This window comes from Hydra viridissima, unplaced genomic scaffold (assembly GCF_058129835.1).
Source record: "Hydra viridissima isolate aposymbiotic clone 2 unplaced genomic scaffold, HvirCarnegie_v1 scaffold_1, whole genome shotgun sequence".
Lineage (NCBI taxonomy): Eukaryota > Metazoa > Cnidaria > Hydrozoa > Anthoathecata > Hydridae > Hydra > Hydra viridissima.
The window spans coordinates 24,709,177-24,734,671 of record NW_028324300.1 but is presented as its reverse complement, the minus strand read 5'-3'; the positions used below and the strand labels follow the sequence as shown (position 1 = coordinate 24,734,671).

Sequence of the window (25,495 nt, the reverse complement as noted above, 5' to 3'; positions counted from 1 at the left end):
TTTATGTTTTTTAACGAGTGATGTATTAGCAAACGTCGGTATGTTGTCATAAATTGCTTTGAAGATAGATTTTCGTTAAAACCACCTTGACTTCTAACAGCACTAAAGAACATTTCAATGTGGTCTTGACTCAGTTTGTATGTCAACAACAATTTAAATTGACTCTCTGAAGATAAAACCAAATATCTGCTAAGTTGAATAACTGATTGAAGGCTAAACATAAATTCTATAAAACCAGTTTTGCAATTTGTTTTACAAATTAATTTACCAGTATTGTCTGTCAAACTGGACAAGTACTGACATACAAAATTGACAAAATTTGCATAGTCTTCCAAATTACTTGAAGAGATAGGAGCTTTATAATTTTTACCAATAAAATTTCGACTGTTTAGTAAATCAAAACTTTTGTCTATAAACTGAATAAAATTGATGGTTGGCCCACAACCTTGAAATTCTTTTAACTTTTATTTATTTTCACAAAAATCAAGAGCATCTGCAACACTTTGAGCTAAGGTTTGTGCTGCCAACTTCACCTTCATCTTTTGTTATTTCCATTCTATATGATGTTTTTTCAGTTAATTAGCGGCATGAATTCCTGCTTTTGACTAAAGCTCGTTTAACTGTTCAATGAATGCATAATTGATAATACCATTACTACTGTCTTTTAGCAATTTCTTTTCACCAAAGTAATTTCTAACCAATTTTAACATATGGCAGGGATCAAGAATTAAAAATACTGGTTCTGCACTTACTGGATGTTGAAAGAATGGTTTCAGATTTCTTACATCACATAAGTCAGCACCAAGAATCTTCATCATAGATAAATTTGCAGCTGTGCCATCAAAAGTTAAAGAAATAACTTGAACTCCAGTTTCGTGAACTTTAATGAGACATTCAGAAACAATATTTGCTTTTTCTTTTGAATTAAGTCCATCTGTTAAAAAATATGCTACTGGAATCTTCCAATGTCCATTAACAGCAACTAACATTAAAACAAAAGCTTCCTTAGCATCACCAAAACTGTCATAATTAAATCCTGTTCCATAATCAATAAAACCATATGATTTATGTCAATCCCAATCAATTTGCTTTCGAATTGACATTTCATCCATCATCAAACAGCATATAATTTTTTTATTGGATTCATCATTTTTTAACTTTAAAATTTGGAATGCTTCATGAGTAAAGCCTGGTTGTCCATTAACACTTCTATACCACCGTCTCAGAGTATCTGGATGAGGAAGACAAGTGTCAAAGGACTGTCTGACAAAATCATATGCTTTTGCTGAATAAAAATGTAAGGTTAATGCAAAAGTTTGCAATGATGGAGGATATTTTAATTTGGTTTTGGATTTCAGTTTTCTTTGAATTAAATCTTTAATATCAGTCTGCGCTTTTGTTGCATTACACATCTGATACGTTTTTTTCTGTAACTTATATGCATCTAAGACAAAAGACAACTTCTTTTTGACAGTTTGCAGATTGTCTGAATCAAATTTGATGCAATCTCCTAAACACAATATTTTATCAGTACTAATCGTTTTTTCCTTTAAGGTATTCTCTATATTTATTTCAATTTTTTCTTCTTTAATCAATTTTCTTTCAGTGGGTACTTTCTGAACATTATTTGTAGCTGGTTTTAAATGTTCTGGAAAATCAAAAATTGTTGGTACTGCATCAGATTTAAGATATTTTCTCAAGCAGAAACCAGATGTTTTGTCTTCATCAAAACAATCTTTAGAAAAATGATCTGAGCAAATATAACTTGCTGAAGACGGAACAAAATTCTTTCATTTTGTTGCAAGAACCCATGCTTCTCTTTTTTCTGTATTTACAGGAAATCTATTTAAGAATGCATAGCTAAGATTCATTATACGTACTCTGCCTGTCTTTTAAAATCTACATAATAAAATTATATTAAATTTTTATAAATAAAATCCTTCAAATGTATATGAACTAGTTTCTTACCTATGAAAACTTCTTGAGACCCTTTTAGCAGATCTAGCTGTACATCCAAAAGCACTGCAAGAATTAACCATTTTAAAACTAATACCAAATCTTGAAATGAATGTACATAAACATATATGTATATTATAGATAAATATATTATACATAAATGTAGATGTACAATTTTGTATTTATTGTTAGACTTCTAAAAATTCCATATAAATTTTACATCATACAACCATAAAGAAAATATTGTGTTGATTCACAGCATAACATTTTAATAAAATTATACGCTCTTTAAACCTTTTTTGCCTCACTTTACGTCATCATGGTACTCTTTTTTCTGCTTCAACTATTTCTGTCTATGCCGGATCCAGTGCTTTATATATCTATGTAAAATATCATCACCGGTAAAAACCCCGGTTAACCCACAATTGCCTTAGTGATTGTTTAATAAATATAAAACGGATATTATTTTCTTTATAAAAAAGATCAAGACAGTTCAATATATCACAAATAAATTCAAAAAACATTTTTTTATTAATTAAATGTTTAATGAACAAATGAATAATTTACAAAACACAAAATTAAAATTTTTATTTTAAACTTGTCGTACGCCGTTTTCAAACTTTAGTTGCGCTCTAACCAATAGAAATACGGTAAACAATTCAGCCAATCAGAATCTTGACCAAAAGCATTAAAAGAGCGCTCAACCTTATTTCAAAGTCGCGTGAGATTTTTTGATACAAAAATAATTTACTTTTAAACTGAAATAAAAATATTTTCGCTTTCTATTTCTTTGCTGAATCATCAAAAAATGTTAAAAAGTATTTAAAAAAATTAAACTAAAAGTATGTCAATTTAAAGCGGTAACAGTCGAACAAAATTGTAAAAAACAGTTGGAAATTATATTTTAAAAGTTTTACACGAAAAGTACCGTATAAGAAGCCATTTCTTTAAGAGACATCTTTTTTAAACTTTCAAACTAGTTTTGAAAAAAAAAAATATCAAAAATCCATTTTAATGTCACCAAAAAAACTAAAACTTTTCAAATATTTAACATTACGCAAAGAAACATAAAATTATTGTATTAACTAAACTTTCAATCGCTTTTTCACTAAAAACCAAACTAATAGAAATATATTCTGCTCAAAACTGATTTTAACAACTACATAACAATAAAATCTTAAACACTTACTTCTTTCACGTCGTTCGTTAAAAACTTACTTACTATAAACAAGAGAATGAAAATAGAAAATTGCGATTTTCATCTATGAAACAACTCAACTCCTGCGGCGATCCTCTCGTTTGAAAAAATTCCATTCGTTCACAGGGTTTTTTAAAAACTCAACCAGAGTAAGGGTTTAGTTGTAATTGAAAACTCGAACGTGAAATGTGGAACTACAGTTTGCAATTCTTCTCTTCGCTCTATTTGTCATGGTACGATTTAAATATTCTCAGTTCTCCTGAGAATATTTAGAGCATCTCATGACGATTCTTGAAAGTAGGAACGTGATTGAAGTTTTTAAACTTTTTTTTAACAGGAACTTTCAAATAAACATAAAATAATTGTTTTCAATTTTGTAAAAATCGAGAAACATTTGAATTATGATAAAAAATTTAAAACTCAATTCTTCTCTCTAGGGTAAGGTTGCTAATATTGTACCGATGCCTATATTGTACTTTTAACATAGGGTAAGGTTGCCAATATTGTACCCCCTAAGACAAAACTAAAAAATGTAGGTAAGCTACTGAGTGAAAACATGGATTTTCAATAGGATTTCATAATTTAGGGATTGTTTGTTGTAAAGATGTTTAAAAAACTCAAAATTTAAAAAGCGTTAAGTCTCGAAGAATCAAATTAAAAGAATAGCGCTAAGAGTACAATTAAGGAAACTAGATCCTTAATTGTACCACTGTAATCCGATATTGTACCACTTTCTTGATTTCAATTATTTTACAGCTTCGCAAATATTTTATGATTTTAGATTTAAGGGATTTAAAGAACTGATTAAAAGGAACAGTTTTTATAAAATCAGCAATTGAAAATATTCTGATATAACATAACATAACACCTAACTGCCCATAATATAATGAAATGAAATTTTTTATTTAATAAACTCTATGCAACTTGATTTTTTTTTCTTCTGGTATCACCACATATGGCACAATTTTTATTTAAATTGTATGTTTAACAATAGGTTAGCTAAGATTAGAATAGAGGAGGAATGTAGTTATTAAAGAAAGTTATACTAAATAATGCTAAAGAATATATACTATATCTGTTTTAAAAACAACCACACTAAATATTGTAAAAAAAAAAAATACATAAAAATATTATTTTTGGCAAAAGTTTCAGATATATTGTGTCTGTTTTTGATTAACACCTGCACAGCCATGCTGACACCAGCCTTGACATATTGGTAAAACTAAACTAGAGAGTGCATCTTTTTAAGGACTGCTTGTCAATACAAAAGTAATACTAAAAAATTTTTTTGTTTAAGTGGTGAAGTTCGTATTGTAAGTATGGATATTTCTCTAATTGAAATCGCAAAAGGGTTTTGTTAAACATTACACGCGTTTTTGTTAGCGGTCAGAATGGTTGCGTCGCACAGTGGAAAATTGTAGAGCAACAGCATATCATAAATGTTTTTTACTAATGTCGCTACTGTCATTATATTTCAATTTTATTTAATAGTTTAATAGTCAATCATTACTATAATGCAGGAATTTCACATAATTTTATGTAAAAATAAAAGTTTTGAAGCCCTATTGTTTATTACTTTTGCGGATGTTCATTTCAAACCTGTTCGCTTCATCACTTTAAAAGTTAATTTTCTATAAAACTTTCTAGGAATAAGTATAAAGTATTATACATTTTTGAAAAGCTCATGTTATGGAGATTTTAAGAAAATTATACATTTTTACTTATATGGTTCAGTTTAGGAGTAATTATTTGAACAATAAAATAAATGAAAAAAAAAAATATTCTTCAAATTCACTGAGACTTTTGGTAGTTACCCACGCTTCCCCACGCTTTACATTTAATGTAGTATTGTAGCCTAGGTGTTTATTAAAAACATGTATAAGAATGAGTTGCAGAAACGTGCGGTTTCCGAAATTATCGAGAAAAGAGTGATAAAAGTAAAAAAACAGAAAACCGCTTTTTATCGTGGTTTCAAATTTTGTTCATTTATAACAATAGCTTGGTATATGTTTTTTAATTTATTATCAATTTTTTATTGATACCATGGCACTCTTGTATTTTTGCACTCATTTTGTGGTGAATGTACACTGCCAATATATAAAGAGTTGAAACATTTATATCAGTATAACAAATTCACAGTGGAAACTAAACCGACTCGTTTGACTATTTAATATTACTTAAGTTACTTTTGTGACTTGTTAAAATGACAACTTTTAAGTGTTTGAAATGTAAATTATTGCTTTCCTATATTGATGGAGGAAAGACAGTTGAGGCACTGTCAACAATTTTAAAAGAAAATTATCAACTTTCTGAGGACAACTTGTGTTTCATCATTAGTGATATTTAAAGGCACATTATTCCGTCTTTTAATAAACGATGGATACTGGCGTCACGGAAAAAGGAAGCTTTTTTATCTAAGAACAGTGATTGGTTGGATATTGTGTATCTTTACCTAACTCAGAAGAGGAAATTACCGACTCCACGCCATCTACTTCTTTTGAAAAACGCGGAGGGCCGTGCGTGTCTTATGGAGATTCGTCAGAATCCAGCAAAAAAAATAAAAAATTCCATGTTACTTAAGGAATATGGATTCGAGCATATCTTTAATACATATCTTCAGGCGTTGCATTCATTAGGAGAAGAAGCAGAAGCAAAACTTGTGGAATCATTAAGGATTGCTGATAAAGACAAAAAAAAATTAATATCGAGTTTTATGGAAAACGCAAGCCAGAAAAATATGTTAACTGATGAAGAAGCACTCAGCCTGTTTATTGATTTAGATTTAACAAAAGCACAATATTTGTACATGAGGAAGGTGACAAACGAACGAAACTTTTCCATATTCCCACCATATTGTAAAATTCAAGAAATAAATCAGACCTGCTATCCACCATCTTCTGCAATAGAAATTACGAACACACATGCGAAAATTCTAGAACTGCAAGATTTATTGGATCACACTGTAGCTAGAATTTCGACCATAGATTCCGTGTACAGTATTGAATTCAAGCATTTACTTTCATATAGTAAATGGGGCTGTGATGGCTCCTCTGGCCAAAGCCAATACAAGCAGAAACTTCCAGAGGAATCTGAACTTATTTCTGATGCAAATTTGTTTACTAGTTCTTTGGTGCCTATCAAACTAATTGATAAAGTAACTGGCGCAGCTGTTTGGCAAAATCCGGCACTGATTTCAGGAACTGAAAGTCCCTATGTAGTTATGATATAATACCTTTAAGGTGGTACCAAGGTAAAAAACGGCTATTTTTGATAAAGTTTTGAAAAATACCAAAATTAATGTTTTGAATTCTTAAATCTACCTATTTCAATATGCGTTTTGCAAAAAGTCAAAAATCTTCTTAATTTTAATCAAATTTTGCCTTTTTTTAAAGAGCAGTTTGGTTCTTGCTTCATAACAACGACCTTAGAAACGCTTTTTTTCTCGCTAAATCTCAATTTTTCAGAAAAAATAACTTTTCATAGAAAATAGATAATGGGCTGAAATTTTGCAGGTTTAAAGATGAACATATTACGAATGTTGTCTATGAAGCAAATATTTGTTATCTTTTATTTTAAACTCATTTTTATCATGCTTTGGTCCCAAACTTCCCTTAATTTTATATCTTAAAGTTCGAATGTCAACCTGGTAAAATTAAAAATGTTTTAAAAAAATCTGTTTCATAGACAACATTCTAAATACATTAAAGAATTCATGTTCAAATTTTCAAGCAGTTTTGACTCTTTTTGAGTTAGTTATATTAGATGAAAGAATAAGCAGTTTTGGGGGTAAAATAACACTAATTATGCGCATAATTAATGACGTCATCACTATTTTTTTTTTGGCTACTGCTTTATATAATTTTTTTGTTCATTAATAGAAAAGAGTTAAAGTCTATTAATAGTTTTCAATTTCTTGTTAAAAAGTTACCTTTACCCTGGTACCACCTTAATATACCTATACATTATTTCATAAAAACAACTATTTAAAAATTGTTATTAAGAAACTGTTTTAAATATTTCTATAGTTAGTAGGTAAGCACTTTATGTATTTTTCGTCGTTTTTAATAATTTTAAGGTATTTTCATACATTTGTAAAGCATTGTGTTAAAGTGTAAATTAACAAACTGCCAATTTTGAAGTTTTTGATTTTGATTTATTTATTTTTAATATTGTATTACAAAAAATTCTTATAAAAAGTATTTCACAAGAAGCGTCATATAATACTTTACATTTGTGCAAAATTTCAAATCTCTATTTTTAGTAACAAAAAGTTATCGATTTTTGGTCCGAAACACACCTTTATTTTCCACTGTGCGTCGGTACAATTTAGGACATGCCTTGAGGTACAATTTACGCAACTAATCTGACATTCATTTAATTAAAAAATTTGACAACTAAAAATAAGATTTTTTAAATTCTAAGTTTTTATTTTAAATTTAGATAAATTATGCTTTAACATAAGTACACTGAACAAATCATATCTTCTGCTTTTTTTAGTGAAATACGCTTAGCCATAAAAACCTAAAATAAGAAATCTTCGATAACAAACCAACAAGAGCTCATTCTGGGCTTAATGAAGTTGGATGACAAAAAAAAACAGTTGACTACTTAATTTCATTCAGCAAAGATAAAAAATAAGTTAAAAAAATTTCTTGTGGGTTGTAAAAATAACGAGTTAGGGTAAGGTTGCTAATATTGTACCGATGCCTATATTGTACTTTTAACATAACTCGTTATTTTTACAAACCACAAGAAATTTTTTAACTTATTTTTTATCTTTGCTGCATGAAATTAAGTAGTCAACTGTTTTTTTTTGTCATCCAACTTCATTAAGCCCAGAATGAGCTCTTGTTGGTTTGTTATCGAAGATTTCTTATTTTAGGTTTTTATGGCTAAGCGTATTTCACTAAAAAAAGCAGAAGATATGATTTGTTCAGTGTACTTATGTTAAAGCATAACTTATCCAAATTTAAAATAAATACTTAGAATTTAAAAAATCTTATTTTTAGTTGTCAAATTTTTTAATTAAATGAATGTCAGATTAGTTGCGTAAATTGTACCTCAAGGCATGTCCTAAACTGTACCGACGCAACCATTCTGACCGCTAACAAAAACGCGTGTAATGTTTAACAAAACCCTTTTGCGATTTCAATTAGAGAAATATCCATACTTACAATACGAACTTCACCACTTAAACAAAAAAATTTTTTAGTATTACTTTTGTATTGACAAGCAGTCCTTAAAAAGATGCACTCTCTAGTTTAGTTTTACCAATATGTCAAGGCTGGTGTCAGCATGGCTGTGCAGGTGTTAATCAAAAACAGACACAATATATCTGAAACTTTTGCCAAAAATAATATTTTTATGTATTTTTTTTTTTTACAATATTTAGTGTGGTTGTTTTTAAAACAGATATAGTATATATTCTTTAGCATTATTTAGTATAACTTTCTTTAATAACTACATTCCTCCTCTATTCTAATCTTAGCTAACCTATTGTTAAACATACAATTTAAATAAAAATTGTGCCATATGTGGTGATACCAGAAGAAAAAAAAATCAAGTTGCATAGAGTTTATTAAATAAAAAATTTCATTTCATTATATTATGGGCAGTTAGGTGTTATGTTATGTTATATCAGAATATTTTCAATTGCTGATTTTATAAAAACTGTTCCTTTTAATCAGTTCTTTAAATCCCTTAAATCTAAAATCATAAAATATTTGCGAAGCTGTAAAATAATTGAAATCAAGAAAGTGGTACAATATCGGATTACAGTGGTACAATTAAGGATCTAGTTTCCTTAATTGTACTCTTAGCGCTATTCTTTTAATTTGATTCTTCGAGACTTAACGCTTTTTAAATTTTGAGTTTTTTAAACATCTTTACAACAAACAATCCCTAAATTATGAAATCCTATTGAAAATCCATGTTTTCACTCAGTAGCTTACCTACATTTTTTAGTTTTGTCTTAGGGGGTACAATATTGGCAACCTTACCCTATATCTAAAGTTATTAGAGCGACCTTTTTTGGTTAATAGAAGAGTTTGCTTCTGTTAACCAAAAACTTAAAATGTACAGAATGCAGATAAAACATTTTATTTTCAAGTGAAATTTTAAAGTGACGCTTTTTATTTTTAAATTTAAATCAATATCATAAAAAAGTGGTCAGTCAGACTAAAGGAGACCACATATTGAATAAATAAGGAAATTAATACCAGAAACAAACAAAAAATTACGAATCTCTACATAACCTGTTTCATTATATCATCAAATGTATGATACTCTAAACATTTCCAATATATTGCATATTACAATCCCAAAAGAACCATATACATCACTTTCGACTATATTTTGTAACCTTATTACAAAAATAGATTTCTCTTTTGTTTTAAGGGTAATAGAGATTAAAATTGAACTTCAATTTTTGTATATTGATATTGATATTGCTGTCCACGTTTGGTACACATTGGATACAAGCTTATGTATTAACTGCGAAGTGTAAAATCCAAAACAATTTGTTGAAATGAGTAATTAAAAATATTCTCTGAGACATAAAAAACATTACTCATTTCAACAAATTCACGCTGCTGTTACAAAAGATCAAGAAATATCAAAAGATCCTTTTAGCTCTTTACAGCCACACCCCTAATACTTCTTTTGAAAAACCCAACGTCGAGTGACAATCTGTTTAACAAAGCAATAACAAAAAGTCGCCAAATATTCTTTTTGAAATTTCTAAAAAATAACATTCTATTTTCCCCTACACCCCTCATATATTTAATGTAAAAAAAGATTTCTCAAAGTAACATTAAAACTTATATTTTATATGATTTTATCCATTTCTCATTTCTTAGGATGAAAAATATTTTCTCTTCATTCATTTATTTCTCAAAGTAACATTAAAACTGTTATATTAAAAACCCATCCTTTGGAACTCTTGTGAAATTTTCAGGAACTGTATGATAAATATAGCCGAGTTTGAGTTCAGATTCGAAGCGTCGTTTTTTAAGGGAACAATTGAGTTTAACAAGTCGATAAAAATACAGAACATAATCTATTCGAACTGTTAAAGTCGAAACAAAACTCCATATGAAATGGAAAACAAGGTGAAACATAAATTGAATTAAGTTTTTTGTTAGCAAAAACTAGAAATTTCTGACCTCAAAAAACAAACCAATAGTATACTGAGCCACTGGGTGTGCTTTACCTTCAATAGCATTGATATAAAATACAGTATTGAAGCCTGTTTTACATCAATTTTATATGATTTTATCAATTTCTCTTTTCTCGGGATAAAAAAATACATTTTATCAGATTTTGAAGGCTGAAAAGTTTTATGAGGGAGATTTTGTTGACGATAGAGTATAAACAAAATACATATAGAATGGAGTTTCTTGATATATAATTAAGGTGTAACGGGATGAGTCATTTTTCGTAGAGTTCAAACTGTTTTAGTCCGCTTTTTTTATTGCGCTGTTACCAAGTTGTTTTTTTATCTAATGCTTCATTTACTTCTGGCTTTTTATAAGATTTGTTATAAACAACTCGCAAAAATGTTGAAAACCATCTGTTAATAATTTCAAAAAACAGCACCTACTAATAACCGCGTAAAGAAAATTTATCGCTGTAATTCTTGCAACCTAAAGTTTAAGAATAACAGCGATGAGCTTTCTTTAAGCGTTAGTTTTTTTTTATCGTAAGAAACTACTCACAATAGAACAAATAACAAGAGACCAGGCTGAGAAGAGAAGGAGCTTCTGCCTTATTTTATCTATCAATTTTAACTCAATATCCTTTTTTCAAGTAGTACTTTCTGTTAATAATGTTCGTAATCCAATTTTTTTTCGTAGCTATTACTTTATTAAAGTCGAGTTGAATGCAGCGATTAAATGTCAACAAAAGATTTTTAACTGAAAGCGTTGTTACGGTTGTAATAGTGATTTTACAATCACAATTGTTTTTATAACTAAAATATATAACTAAAAGTGCTGCGGAGGATCAGAGACATTTTAAAGATACTCATGAACAAGTTTGAAACTTCATATATTCGCTTTGTTCCAGTTTTAAAAATGTTATAGGTTTTTTAATGTTAGTTTTGATCCTTTACGTTATTTAGTTTATGCTTTATTGATTGTCCTGTTATTTGTTATTGTCCTGCCAAAAAACCATTAAAATTATTAATTGCTTAACCCAAATAATATTTGCAAAAGATCATTTGCATTGGGTATCAAAAGACAATCAAAAGTCTTATTCGAATCAAAGTTTTTCATGTTTGGTAGCGATGGTATCAAGTACATGAGACGACTGAAAGGTGAAAGATACACTCTTAAGTATCAAATGCCAACAGTTAAACGTGGTGGTGACAATATAATGGTTTAGGGATCTTTCACTCGTGTTTCTATTGATCCACCTCATCGCACAGAAGGAATAATAGATCAGAATGTATATTTAGATATAATAAAGAACGTTATGCTGCCACACGAAAAAGACAAAATGCCTCGTCCCAAGCAAGACAACGATCTAAAGAACCGTTCAAATTCTATTTAATATTTTCAATTTGAAAAAAAGTCCAATTTTGGAGTGGTCTTCTGAAAACCCACATTTAAACCCAATAGAACATCTTTGGGAACATTTTGATTGTCAATTGGAAGGCGAAAAACCGACCAATAATAATGATTTATTCCAGATGCTTTCGGATTGTTGGGAGAATATCCCCATTGATATTCTTATCAATTTAGTTGATTCTATACCTTTTTTTTGTCAAGCAATATTAAAATCTAGAGGGAATTTAATAAAATTCTGATGTGCTGTGATAAAAAAATGTGGTGGAATTAGAAATAATCTCTTTTTTGAATTTTTTCATTTAATTATAAACTTTTGCGATTAAGTTTTCAATAAAATTTGAATTTCTTCCTTCCATTACAAGTTATCATTTTTTTGAGTAAATTATACTATGTAATCACATTACAGGAACAATTGCTAAAAATTTCATTCATTTTTAGTGAAAAGTCAAAAAGTTATGACGAAAAAACATGAAAAATTTAGCTGATCATAAACTTTTGCACGTTACTGTAAATCTTAGTGGGTATGAAAATGCTGGGCCACAGCCTTATGTCTTATGAATGTTTCAGTTTAATCAACAACAGGGTTAGAAGGGTACAACTTTTGACTAAAAGGGGCTGCAATGTTTCTCTTTTTTAATTTTAAGTGGGTTTTTAATTATACAAAAGTTGGTCCCTAAAAAAATGGAAGGATTTATTTTTAAAGTATTAGATATTTCTAAGTTTATTTTCTTTTTTCTTTTTCCTCTTCTAATATGGTAAAAAAAGACATTTCCGTAAAATTTTAAAGGTGAGGAGAGGGAGGGTGGGGGAGGGATGTTTTATAGAGAGGATTTTTTAGACAAAAGAGTTTACATAAAACTTGAATAAGAGGTTATTTGGGTATATCGCCCTCTAGAGTTGATCTACTGATAAGGTCGAAGAAGTCGATTTTCGAAGGCCAGTAAATTTAAGACAAGTGTAAACGATTCTATTTCTCAAAAATCTGCTAATGGACTTTTTTCAAGTTGAAAACTAATTTTCACAAAGAATTTCAACGGATCAGTGAAAGCATAAAATCAACTCTTTTCTAGTCAAAACACAAAAGCAATACTTCAATTGATGTTTACTGTTTGAAATTAACAAGGAAAATAAATGCTTTTCAGTTAAAACCTTTACAATTATCTTATATAAATAGGTAACCTATTAATATCTAACAAATTGATAACTATTTTCTAGAAATTTAACAAAGTAATAAAACTGACACTGAAAGTAAAACTCACAAAATAGCAAATATGGTAAAACTAAAGTTCATAAAAACGAGGCTAAAAAATTAAACTAACAAAACAATCCATCTTACTAGATAACAAACACAACTGATAATGGCGTCATTTACTCTGCAATTAGTAAAATAATGAATCTTTACAATATACTGAAAGTAATGAGAGTCATTTTCTTCATAAAGTAGATCGAAAAAACATGTCATAAAAATCTTCACTATTTCCTTTCATTCATAATTCATTCATATTGGATTTTTTTTCAAAAGAAATTCCTTTCCGTGTTTTTATAGAAAATAGTTCATTTATAGCTGGAAATGCAAACAAGAGAAGAAAAGTAGTCGAATTCATCAATTATTTTAAATTTGTGGCGCGCAAACGAACCGAAGAAATTTTCTTGTAAATATAGCAATCACGTTTTCAAACCATTGATCACGTAAAATCTTCCCTAAACAAATTAAAATAATAAATAACTCTTACCAGTTAATGAACTAATCCTTTTTGGTATCAAATCTAGAAACAAAAAAGCACGATGTATGAAATTTTATTTTAGAAAAAACTTATTTAATTAGAAATGAAAACAAAAAAAGGAAGGGGAAATAAATTTAAATTGTTTATCCTGTGACTCAGCAAAGTTTATTTGGCTTCAACAATCATTCTATGATAATTAACCCAATTTTTTTTCCATATTTTAATTATGTTGAAAAGTCAAAAACAATAAAATCGCAAAAAAAAAAAATAACTACAAAAAATTAAAACGCTACCTATATAAGTTAAGGTGTGATGTCTTTTTCCAAGTAAACAATTTTTTTATATATATATATATATCTAAGATGAATGTTTTTTTAAAAAACTGAACAGTTTTTAAAAAAAAAATTCATCTTAGATACGAAAAAAAAAAAAAAAATTCAAAAAACATTCCTCCTTTAAATATATTATTTCGCATAATTAAAAAAAGCCGAAAAATATTTATGAGAAAACTAGAAGTTTTAAAATTACGACTTATTTAACTTGAACAACAGAGAATAAATTATATAAAAATATAAAAAAGGTAAGGTTATAAACACATCTAAACAAGGGTTTGGTTTAACAAATGAATTTTTTGAGCCTCAAACTTCTGGCGTTAATGTAAAGTAAGTACTCAGACTCACAGATAAAAATATTTTTATTTACTTTTTTTACATTTTTTAAACATTAAACTGTCAGGCAACTACATTTTCAAAAAAATATATACCATCTAAAACTATTTACATATTTAGTTCTATATATACTTATATAAATACTATTTAATTGTTCTTCTGTGTATTCTCAAAAAAGTAATAAAAAATCTATATTTTATTTAAATTTACACAAAAATTTTAGAAAAACAAAACCTAAATATCATTATAACCATAACAATTAAAACATTAAAATATAATATTAAACTAAAAATGTAAATTCAAACTGTAATATGTAATTGATTTAAACACTTTTTCATAAACTTACCAAGTACAGCATTTAGCAATGATTCCCTTTTTTCATTTGAATTCTTCAAGTTACCAAGTAATCCCACAAAACATTTTTTGTTTTCATTTGCAAGTCCGCAGATCATAGACAAACAACTAAGCAACTTTTTGTTACTTATAATCTCTTTAGCACTCAAATAAACGTGTGCATAAACTGAAGCACAAAACTCCATTAAAGTGAGGTGAGCAAACTGATATTGATAACCGAGTTGTGATTCAACTCGTTCAATGAAACCTAAAAGTTCATTTTCAACTCCATCAAAGTCATTGACAATCCCTTCCATTTCATCTTGGGTGAAAAGAATTTTACCTTGATTGAACAACTCCCATGCAACTTTACAAACTCTTAAAACATGTTGCTTGTTGCTCTCGCTTTGCATCATACTATAAACTGTTCCCTTGGTTTTACAAATGTGAATTTGGAAAAAGTATAAAAAAACAGAGCAATACAACTCAGTCATAGTGTTGAAAGAATAAGAACCACTTGCAACAATAACTGCACACATTGCCGATAAGTAAAATGGAACAGAAGCCATGGCTTTAGCATAGAAAGACTGCTCAAGAACACTTTTAATGGTTTCTTTTTTGTTGCCATAATTTTCAATATACTTATTAACTCCCTCGTCATTTAAACCCATTATTTGAATAGCTAACTTGTCTGTACATTCTCTAACTTTATCTTTGTACTGTGATATAGCTCCAACTCTTCCAGCTACAACACATTTGTACTTTTGAATATTCAATGCTTGTTTTAAAGCATAAATGATAGGATGGTTGCTTGTTCTGAGTAACTTATAATTCGTTAAATCATCTAAGTGTGCAAACTCATCCAACCCATCTATCACAAACAGTACGGAAAAATGCTCACAAAAATTGCACTCTTGAAAAATATCTTTGTAGTAAACTTTTAAAAGTTCATTTATGTTACCAATGTTTTGTAACTGATTTAACTTTCTCCATTCAAAATAAAGCATAAAATCCACAGTTTTCCATAAGATACCATTGGCCCAGTCCAGTAAGCACTTTATGAGCAAACAGGTTTTTCCAATTCCAGCAATACCAGATATCAAGAGTAAAGATAGTTCCTTTAAAAACACTTCCTTAAACTCGATTGGCTGATAGATCAATTGTTTCTGAAGAAATAACTCTCGTTCAGCAATACTTACAGTGTCTTTTTCCACTTCATTCGCATCAACTACAGTCAATTCAATGAACTTATCTAAAAATTGAATTTTAGCTGGAGTTTTTACTAAGTGCACAATTTCATCTATTTTTCCATAAGTTTTAAGATAATGATTTTTCAGTGCCTCACGCATTTCTGAAAGAACAAAAGAAGAAATCTATCTTAAGTTTCTAAAAATTAAATGCAAAATAATGCAAATCAAACAACCTGAACAAAGACTTATGATTTTGTTGTCATGTTGAAATTTAAAAGAAAGTTTAAAATTAATTCCCAATATAAGTTTATTTTAAAAAATAACTTATAGTTTTTACTTGGAGTTGTAATTTTTATTTCTTCTCTTCTTAAAAGTTTGTTTTAATAATTGTTACATTTTGCACTCAAAATGTTTCTGTTTATGTTAGATTACTTGTGCATTGTTCTTCGCTGATATGATCTCATTTTAATGTCCACTTTTATTATGAATTTTAAGCCTATTTCTATTAAGCAAATTACTTATTTATTTTTTTTTTGTTTTTGAGGTTTTATTGCCAAATTTTCTCTTTTACTGTACATACAAATATTTATTTGTTTCAGTTTGATAATTTATTGTTTGTAACAGTAACTTTTTTTTAACAGTAAATAATTTTTAGTTATTTTAATAAAATATTTTGTGTAAAATGTTTAATAATGATAATAATAATAATAATAATAATAATAACAATAATAATAATAATAATAATAATAATAATAATAATAATAATAATAATAATAATAATAATAATAATAACAATAATAATAATAATAATAATAATAATAATAATAATAATAATAATAATAATAATAATAATAATAATAATAATAATAATAATAATAATAATAATAATAATAATAATAATAATAATAATAATAATAATAATAATAATAATAATAATGATGATGATAATAAAAACAACAGCAATAACAAAAATAATAATAATAAAAAGAATAATAATAATCATAATAAAATCAAATATTTTTTTTAGTAACTTGATTTTTTTAACATAACATTTTTTAGCATTCATTTGTATCAATAAAAACAATCTTTTTTTTTTCTTTCATTTTTAAAAACAAAACACTTGTAAATTACCTACTAATGAGCTGGTAAAATTTTGTTAATAAAAAGAATGCTTTTTTTTTTTGAAAATAAAAAGCATTCTTTCTTAGAATTCTTAGTAGACCGTGTAAATTCATCCATTTAAGTTGTCTGAAAAATATCTCAAAATTTGCTGTGCAACTTGATATATTTTAAAATAAAACAGCTAATAATCAAGTTTTCACCAAAAGTGGCTCATTCAAATCATTTCTGTATGATAGATGATAAATTCTATGTCAAAGATTCTAAATAAAGTTATTATTGTCTAAGATACTGTTATTTGAATAACTGAGAAAATTGCTAATACTGATTTAAAGATATTATACTTAAAAAAGTAAAGCAAAACACAATATGTCAAAGTTATCACATGGTAAAAAATAAACTTAGAATAGCCCTTTTTAAAACATTAAAAAAAAGTTCTTTCTCGTAATAAGTTATAGGAAGCGGAACTTTTCATATAAGATTATTATTAACCTTACTTATACTGTTTATGTAACTTCTATTTGTGCATGCTTTTAAATCATCTCTTAAGGTTCATCTAAGTACAGAAAACATTTACCAGTAAAATTGTGCAAATAAAATGTTGGACCTGATAACAAAAATGATTTCTCATAAAAATTTATAATAAATAAAATTGCACAAAAGTGCAATTTGCTACAGTCTTTGTTTATATTCCCCAACTTTTGCTGGCCTTTATTTAACCAGGAAGTCTCTACAGCTTTTCTGTTTAAATTACAGATTTGTCTTGCAGCTTCCTCATATTCCAATGGGATGAATATTTATTTCCAAGCTGAATCATAAAATCTTTTATTAGTGGAATGAACTTTCTCTCTAAAGATTAATAATTTCTGACTCTATCTGCACAACAGAAACAGATACACCTACTATTTTCTAAATAAAGTCTTGCTCTTTGTAGGCTCATGAAAATACTTTTTTTTTAAAAAAGAAAAATAAAAAAACAACAGATTTTAATACATTAAATTAACTTCTTTTTATAAATTATAACATATTGTTTTATTTTAAGCAATCTATCAGATAGTTGAGGGAATATATTAAGACAAATTTGTCTGAAATTCAACATACTTATAATAATCTATTGTAATTAGCCTCTAAATATGTAAAAAACTTTGCTTTGAGGCACATGGCAGATGATTTGAGAACTAGAAAAAAACGCTATTAGTATAGTATTGTTTTTCAATTTAAAATTTTAGTAAAAAAAAACATGATAGAAATGATTTTTTTTCATCCTCATATATATGAAACTAAAAACCTCTAGCAAAATTTAAAGCTATTATTGATAAAAAAGACTACAATCAGATTTTCAACCAAATGATTGCAGGAATATTGTACATTTTTTCTAAGTAACAGCTTTTGTCCGGATTTTGTGCGAATTTCAAATGACGGTTGTAAGATTGATGAATATTTCATTCTTTTGATGAATTTTTCAAAACTTTTTACTGGAGAGAAGTTTGCTACGATTCCTCAAATAAAAAACAACTGATTTCATTGAAAGCTAACTTAATTTCTTAAATTTAAGAAATTAAGTGATTTCATTGAAAGATTAGCTTTCAATGAAATCAGTTGTTTATATATATATATATATATATATATATATATATATATATATATATATATATATATATATATATATATATATATATATATATATATATATATATATATATATATATATATATATACTCTTTTTACATTTATTTATGTTTGTACTTCCTTAATCTGTAATCTCCATTTAAATCAATTCTAGGAACCATTCAAAAATTAAATTCAATACCAGGAAAAACCTAATGAAGCTCCAATAATTCATAAAATCAATATCACTGATGTCCAACTATAGTTAATTAAAGCTCTATATTTTTATCTCTTGAATACAGTAGAAAAAGTAAATTTATAAAAATTAAAAAAATCATGCTAATCAAAATTATTTCCATAAAAATTTCTTTCATTGTGTCTATGAATTATTAAAAAAAACAAAACTATAATTGCATAATACGTTGCATCAGTATTCAGTACCAAGACAAAAGTAACAACAAATTTGGCACAGTCATTGACACAGGCGAAATTATTAACCATCTCAGATGCAGCCTTGTATGATTGTTTTTCAGCCCTCTCTGTAACTGAAATTTCTAAAAAACTGTCTCCAATGGTGGTGGTTTTGAAAAAAATTATAAAGATAGATGATTCTTGCACTGCATGAGGCAGACTCTTAAGTAGATGCAGTCCTCAATCATCTCTAATTTCTGAACCAAGTTGTGCCTTTTCCTGACAAGAGAGATACCAAGAAAACAAAGAGAAGGTCCCTAGCTTTGGGTTCAAGTACCATAAGTGGTGCACTATCATCTTTACATTAATAGTCTACAAAGCAACACCATTGTAGGGATAGAGCCTTAGGACGAGTTGCTGTTTTATGGTGCACCAATAACTACTCAAGATGTGAACCATGACTGAAAGTAAATGCTAACTAAAAGTTTGTTAAGTTGTGGGATACTCTTTAGTTCATAACCCAATTAATCTGTGGAGGGTACCTGGACTTAACCAGACCTTTTCTATAACCATATATTGAATGGCCAAGGTGAATTAATGGCTTTAGGCTGTCACAAGGAATGTTTAATGATGTCTCAAATGGCTTTGGTTGACAATGGTCAGATTGAACCTTTTTTTTTAAATCTCATAAAAAGCAAAGTCTCAGGCCCAGTTGATGGACCAACACACACTCTAAATTGTCAATCGTGACAATTTATAACATTATTTCGAAAATATCATTATCATTGGAAGACCCCAAAATGTTATTTTAATTCAGTAAAAGTTTGCAGGTAATATCAGAAGGCTGAAAAGAAACATTAAGGAGGGTATGCAACAACATTTCTGAAAAAATTTTTTTTTTCTGGGACACCCTTGCATTATTAGGGTATTATAATTTAACATACTTAAGTGACAAACATATTTGCATTTGTATAACTTTAACATCTATATATACTGAGTGTTTTAAATAAAGTTTAAAAAATTACTTATTCAACGTTGATTTAGATTTTAACAAAATTTTATTTTAAGAAATTCTATTTTAAAAGTAATTTAAAAGGCTCCTTTTTTAATGGGAAAGTTAAATATTTGTTAAATTTGGAATGAAAGATGATGAAAAGGCTTTTACTTAAGTAAATCAATTTTTATTTTATTTTTGTAATATATATCTCTATCTATATATATAAAATGGATATGATAACGACAAAAAGTTTATTAAAATCATGATTGTAATAAGAAACTGTGATTTTAGCATAAATTTCTGTTTGTTTTTACATCTCTTATAAAACCCACAAAAACCTTTAACAATAGTCTTATTTTGAATGTTCTAACAGAGAAAATGAAAAGATGCGAATATCTGACAATAAAGCCTATCACAAATCGTTTAGAGTTCATGACTTTGACAGAAAAGGTAACAATTTCATAACTAGCTATTTTTAATCTTTGCTTGAGTTTGGTAAAAGAAGGTGGTATTAAAATCTTTATAAAATTTTGTCAACTTCTTTTTAATTTTACATAGTTTATTATAACTGAAAAATATTTTATTCAAATTATAATTTGACATTAATTTGCTTACCATCTTTATGCTGTCCTGAATCTGTAAAAAAGAACAGAAAAAACCCATAAAAGTTTATTAATGAATACAAAAAAATATATGATAGGAGAATGTATTATCTTTTGTACTGAAATTATGATAAATTAAATAACTTTAAATAAAATTTGAATAAAGCTTTTTTATAATAAAGATTTAAGAAATCATATCATCTACCAGCATTGATCAGAAGCTAATATAAAAAGTAACCATGACAGTTTTTCATGAAATTTATTAAAGGAATTATCAATAATATCATATTTAAAATAATAAAAATAATAAAACAATATCTAAATAAATCACTAAAAAATAGTACACAAAAATAGTTCTCTACTGAATAAGAATTAAATATAAAAAATGTAAAATGAAGTTTTCCTGATTAAAAACACAAACAAAATAAGCAACTTAAAATTTCACTAAACAAAACTCATAAATTTAAGAGAAGATGCAAAATTAGTTCAAAATCAAAAGAAAAATCATTACAATTGAAATCTAAAACAAAATATTTATTTATTTCAAAAATAGCTTTCGAGGCAACTGAAGTTTAAATCTTATTTTAAAGAGAAAATTATTGCGTTTATAATAAAAGAAAAAGAGAGAAACAAAAACTACAAAAACGTCTGCTTAACAGTTTCATCAAAAGAATTGTTATGACTATTTGCTAATATTATTTCGACTGTGGTTTTGTTAAATTTGTGTAAAAATAAAATTTTGTATTGTTCTTAAAATTTATGATATATAATATATTTTTACTTTATCAAACTTTTTAATGAAATGTTTTGTGTAAAAATTATAACATTAAAAATAATATTAATAATGTTAATTCTAATGAAAATAAAAATAATGGTAATAGTAATAGTAATAGTAATAATAATAATAATAATAATAATAATAATAATAATAATAATAATAATAATAATAATAATAATAATAATAATAATAATAATAATAATAATAATAATAATAATAATAATAATAATAATAATAATAATAATAATAATAATAATAATAACAATAATAATAATAATAATAATAATAATAATAATAATAATAATAATAATAATAATAATAATAATAATAATAGTAATAATAATAATAATAATAATAACAATAGTAATAATAATAATAATTTTGGTAATAATAATAATAATATTGGTAATAATAATACTAATAATAAAAATAATAATAATAATAATAATAATAATAGTAATAATAATAATAATAATAATAATAATAATAATAATAATAATAATAATAGTAATAATAATAATAATAATATATAATAATAAAATTCTTAGAAAAGTCCTGCAGACCCATTTCTTTTATGGTCGTCGTTTTGTAAACTTTTCATTTAGTTTTGAGGAAAAAAATTCCTGCTTAAAAAGTGTTACAGATTTTAAATGCTAAAGAGACAAAAAAAAAAAAAAAAAATTGCTTCTATAATAGGGTTTATTGATTCCAATGATTGGAATAAAGCAAAAAGTATTTGGCTCTTAGACGTTTGCAAACTTTGTGTTTCTCAAGACAAAAATGGAAATCACTCGATCTTTACATTCGAAACTGAAATGGAGCATTTGATTAATTTCATTAAGCCAATTCAGTCTTTTGAGTCACAAGTAGTTTGCAATAACGAATTGTGCATGCGAAGTTCAACTAGAACTATTAATGATCTCTACTTCTCAAAAGTAGGCGAAGACGTAGTCTTGAACTTTTTTCTAAAAAAAAAAAGTGTTCTAATATGCCCAAGCAAACTCTTCTGATTTTTTTTATCATCTTTTTAGTATTCTAGATATTATTTCTTTTATTCTTATTAAACTTTGTAGTTATTCTTTTTCAATTGAAAGTTTCGTAGAACAGGTTTTTAAGATTTATTATAACATAGATTTTACTTCAGACAATCACCAAGAATGGGGAATCAAATATGGATTTCGTCATGTTAAATATATATTTTTATAACAACTTGCAAAAAGAAACTACAGATTCCGTCAGGAAAGATCAAGTAAAAGATTAAAAAAAAAAAAAAGCAAAGAACCAATAAACAACGCTTGCAAAATATTACTAAGTTATTATTTAAAACTTGAAAAAAAAGGAAAAACTTTGTTTTTATTTTAAAAGTTATTTTAAGTAGGGTGTTAATATATATAAATCTATCTGAAAGCCTACTTCAGTATTCCGTGTGTAATTGGAATAAACTGAAGCAGGCAACCAGTTAGCGAAAAATCTTGTGTAGCAAAATGTAAATTTATAACGATAATCTAATTGTTTGATTATCGAGATATTTAATGATTCGCATTTGAATAAATTAAAAGATATTTTTACATTATGCGACATTTAAATATATGATTTTATAAGCCTTGATTCATGGAAATTTATTATAGATATGAATTTTTGAGTGTGAAATAAGTGATAAGTTCATTTTTTTCTTTTTAATTTTGACTTAGACCACTTTCATAATTATGGGCACATATCAACAAAACATTCCCACGTAACCAAACAACCAAGAACTCAAGCTTTCAGACTTTCTCCGTAAAAAAACAAGCCTCTCAATTTTACGGAAAGTGCATCAAATGAGGCCGAGTAAATTAGAAGGCAATGTTCTAATTTTATATTTTAAACATTTCTCGTGTTTCTTAATTTAAACTCTTCGATGCTACAAAAATGTTTTTTTATATTTTTTATTTCAATATTATTAAAATCTTTTCCACGGTCATATATATACCCAGGTAAAGTTGGAACAAATATCCTAAAACTTTGTCAAAATTTTTTTAGGTCAGTCGGGTGACCTTTAAGTCCCCCTCAAGACTAAAGTTGTGAAGAAATTGTACTTAAAAAATAGAAAAATATGGTATGTTCAGAGTATTTGAGGGGGATTAAAGTGAAAAAGTTTATTTCGATTTTTTTTTTTGTTATTTGTTATCTATATTTTCATTTTAAAAGGCTACGTCATCATGTTTATTACATCGTCTTGGTTAAAACGACATTTACGAAAGGAAAAAATGAAAATTTTACGTTAGGCAAGAGGTTATGAAATCAGCAATTTATGTATTTTCATACTTAAAGTTCATTCAGATCGACAGCCGGAAAAATTCCCTCTTAAATTAACCAAAAAAACAAACTATTTTGAACTAAACAAGTAATTTACCATTTAATAAAAATCTTTACAAATACTATCATGACAAAAATTATCCATTAATTGAAATAAGTATTTTAAAATGAACAACAATTTCCTAAGTCTACAATTTCCTTTCCTTCAGTTAAGAAAGTGACATCAGGCTTTCTGATAGTTTTTTTTTTTGTATTATTACTTTTTCCCACACCAAAAACCTTGAAAGTTGACCTTACTTTGTCAACAGTTAAAAGTCTGTTCTGCTTGTCATCTTCATTTTCGCATCTTTGCACAAACTGCTGCATCATTCCGATTGCTCGTTCAGAATGATCATTGACAACAATTAACATTTTGGCAAAGTTTTCAAAATTCTTAAACGAGGACTGGATGTGCCAATATTGGGGTGGAAGTGATAACCAGTCTCTCACTCTCTGATTATCCAACCCAACCATTGAAAAAATTAAATATGAAAACTCATTAACCAAAAGAGAGAGGGTTGGTACCTTCATATTATTTACGATGTTAATCTCGTTTATTCAATCTTTGCTTCTATCTTAAAAAAAAACTGGATCCGGCATTTGAAAGGAAAGCAAAGCATCTGCCATGATTGTTTTTTTATCCATAGAAACATTTTTATCCAAAAGAGCCAAGGGAATAATCGTTGAATCAAGATACCATGTATGAACATACGAGACTTCCAAAACTCTGCATATTAGTTTTCTCGAATGAAAAGATGATATTCCCACTACAAAAATTGTTCCTAGCCGTTCGTTTTCAAACTAAGCAATTCAGTGAATCTGTTAGATTAAGTATCGTTGTTTGCGGATTTGAACGTACGTAATTGCCGAAACTGTAATGCTTAGTCCTTGGTTGGAAAGAAGAGCTTACTAATTACCAAGCTTTTTCCTAGCTGTCCATTCTAATGTTTTGCAATTTAGTGAAGCTGTTTGATTAAGTATCATTGATGCTAGTGTCGTACATACAAATCCTTGAAACTCTGTTGCTTATTGTCTGAAATAGAGAGATGAACTTAAGCATTACGTGACTTTTGAAACTGTGGTGATTGATTCTTTGAAAGGAAAGATGAACTAATTCATTACCAAGGTTGTTCCTAACCGTCCGTTTACAAATTAGGCAGTACAGTCAAGTTTTTTCTTTGGGTTTTATTTAGTTTGTGCATTTTAAAGGTTTACATTTTAGCTGCATATTCCTATCAAATCCAAAAAAATTTTTTTTTAAACGAAGTTTTATCTTTTGAATGTGCATTTTAAGTGTAAATCAGCTTTTGTTGTTTCAAGAAAGCACCACATTAAGCATTCGATGGCGATATACGATTGATGGCCAGGTTTGGTTTTTCGAGTAAAACAACAATCGCATCCAGCCACTGGTCACAATTAATTTTAAACAATGGTTAAAGAAATAGCTTTTGTTAAGCATTATTTAAAATTAATTATGTTTGCACTTGCACACTACACCAAAAAATTCTCTCTCTAGGTAATTATTTACGTTATTTTAATTTACTGCAGCAATTCACATGAAAGGGTTTTATTATTTTGAAAAGTAATGTTACAGCTTTGTCGTTTAAAAGACAATTATAAAAAGACAATTATAAAGTAAGCGAGGTGGTTCATTAGAATACCAGCATTACCCTTAACTTCTTTTTTTTTTCTCTAAAGGTTATTTTAATTGCTATGGAAACGGCTGGTATAAATATGTTGATTCTCCATCAAAAGAAAAGAAATGTCAACCCTTCGAAATTTTTCAAAAGTTCGCTCAAAATTTGTTTTTGATTTTTCCAAGTTAAAACTTTTTTTCTTTATTGACATCAAAGAAAAAACTTACCGTTTTAAAAAATATCTCATCTCATTTCAGACACACATTTAAAAAACCTCTTTAAGCTTTAATAAACAACAAATATTCTCAAATATAAATTAAAATATTTAATTTTGTTCAAAATATTCATTTTTTTCTACGCTTTGTGTTTTAAA

The 25,495-nt window shown here is 27.1% G+C and overlaps 1 protein-coding gene across 1 annotated transcript; it reads right to left on the bottom strand.

Annotated features, from left to right (window-relative positions):
* Window positions 1-14,412: 14,412 nt before the first annotated feature.
* LOC149894060 (NACHT, LRR and PYD domains-containing protein 14-like) lies at window positions 14,413-15,795 on the bottom strand. The gene has a single exon (XM_090076913.1). The coding sequence runs from the start codon at window positions 15,793-15,795 to the stop codon at window positions 14,413-14,415; it is 1,383 nt and encodes a 460-aa protein (XP_089933039.1).
* Between the last annotated feature and the right edge of the window lie 9,700 nt (window positions 15,796-25,495).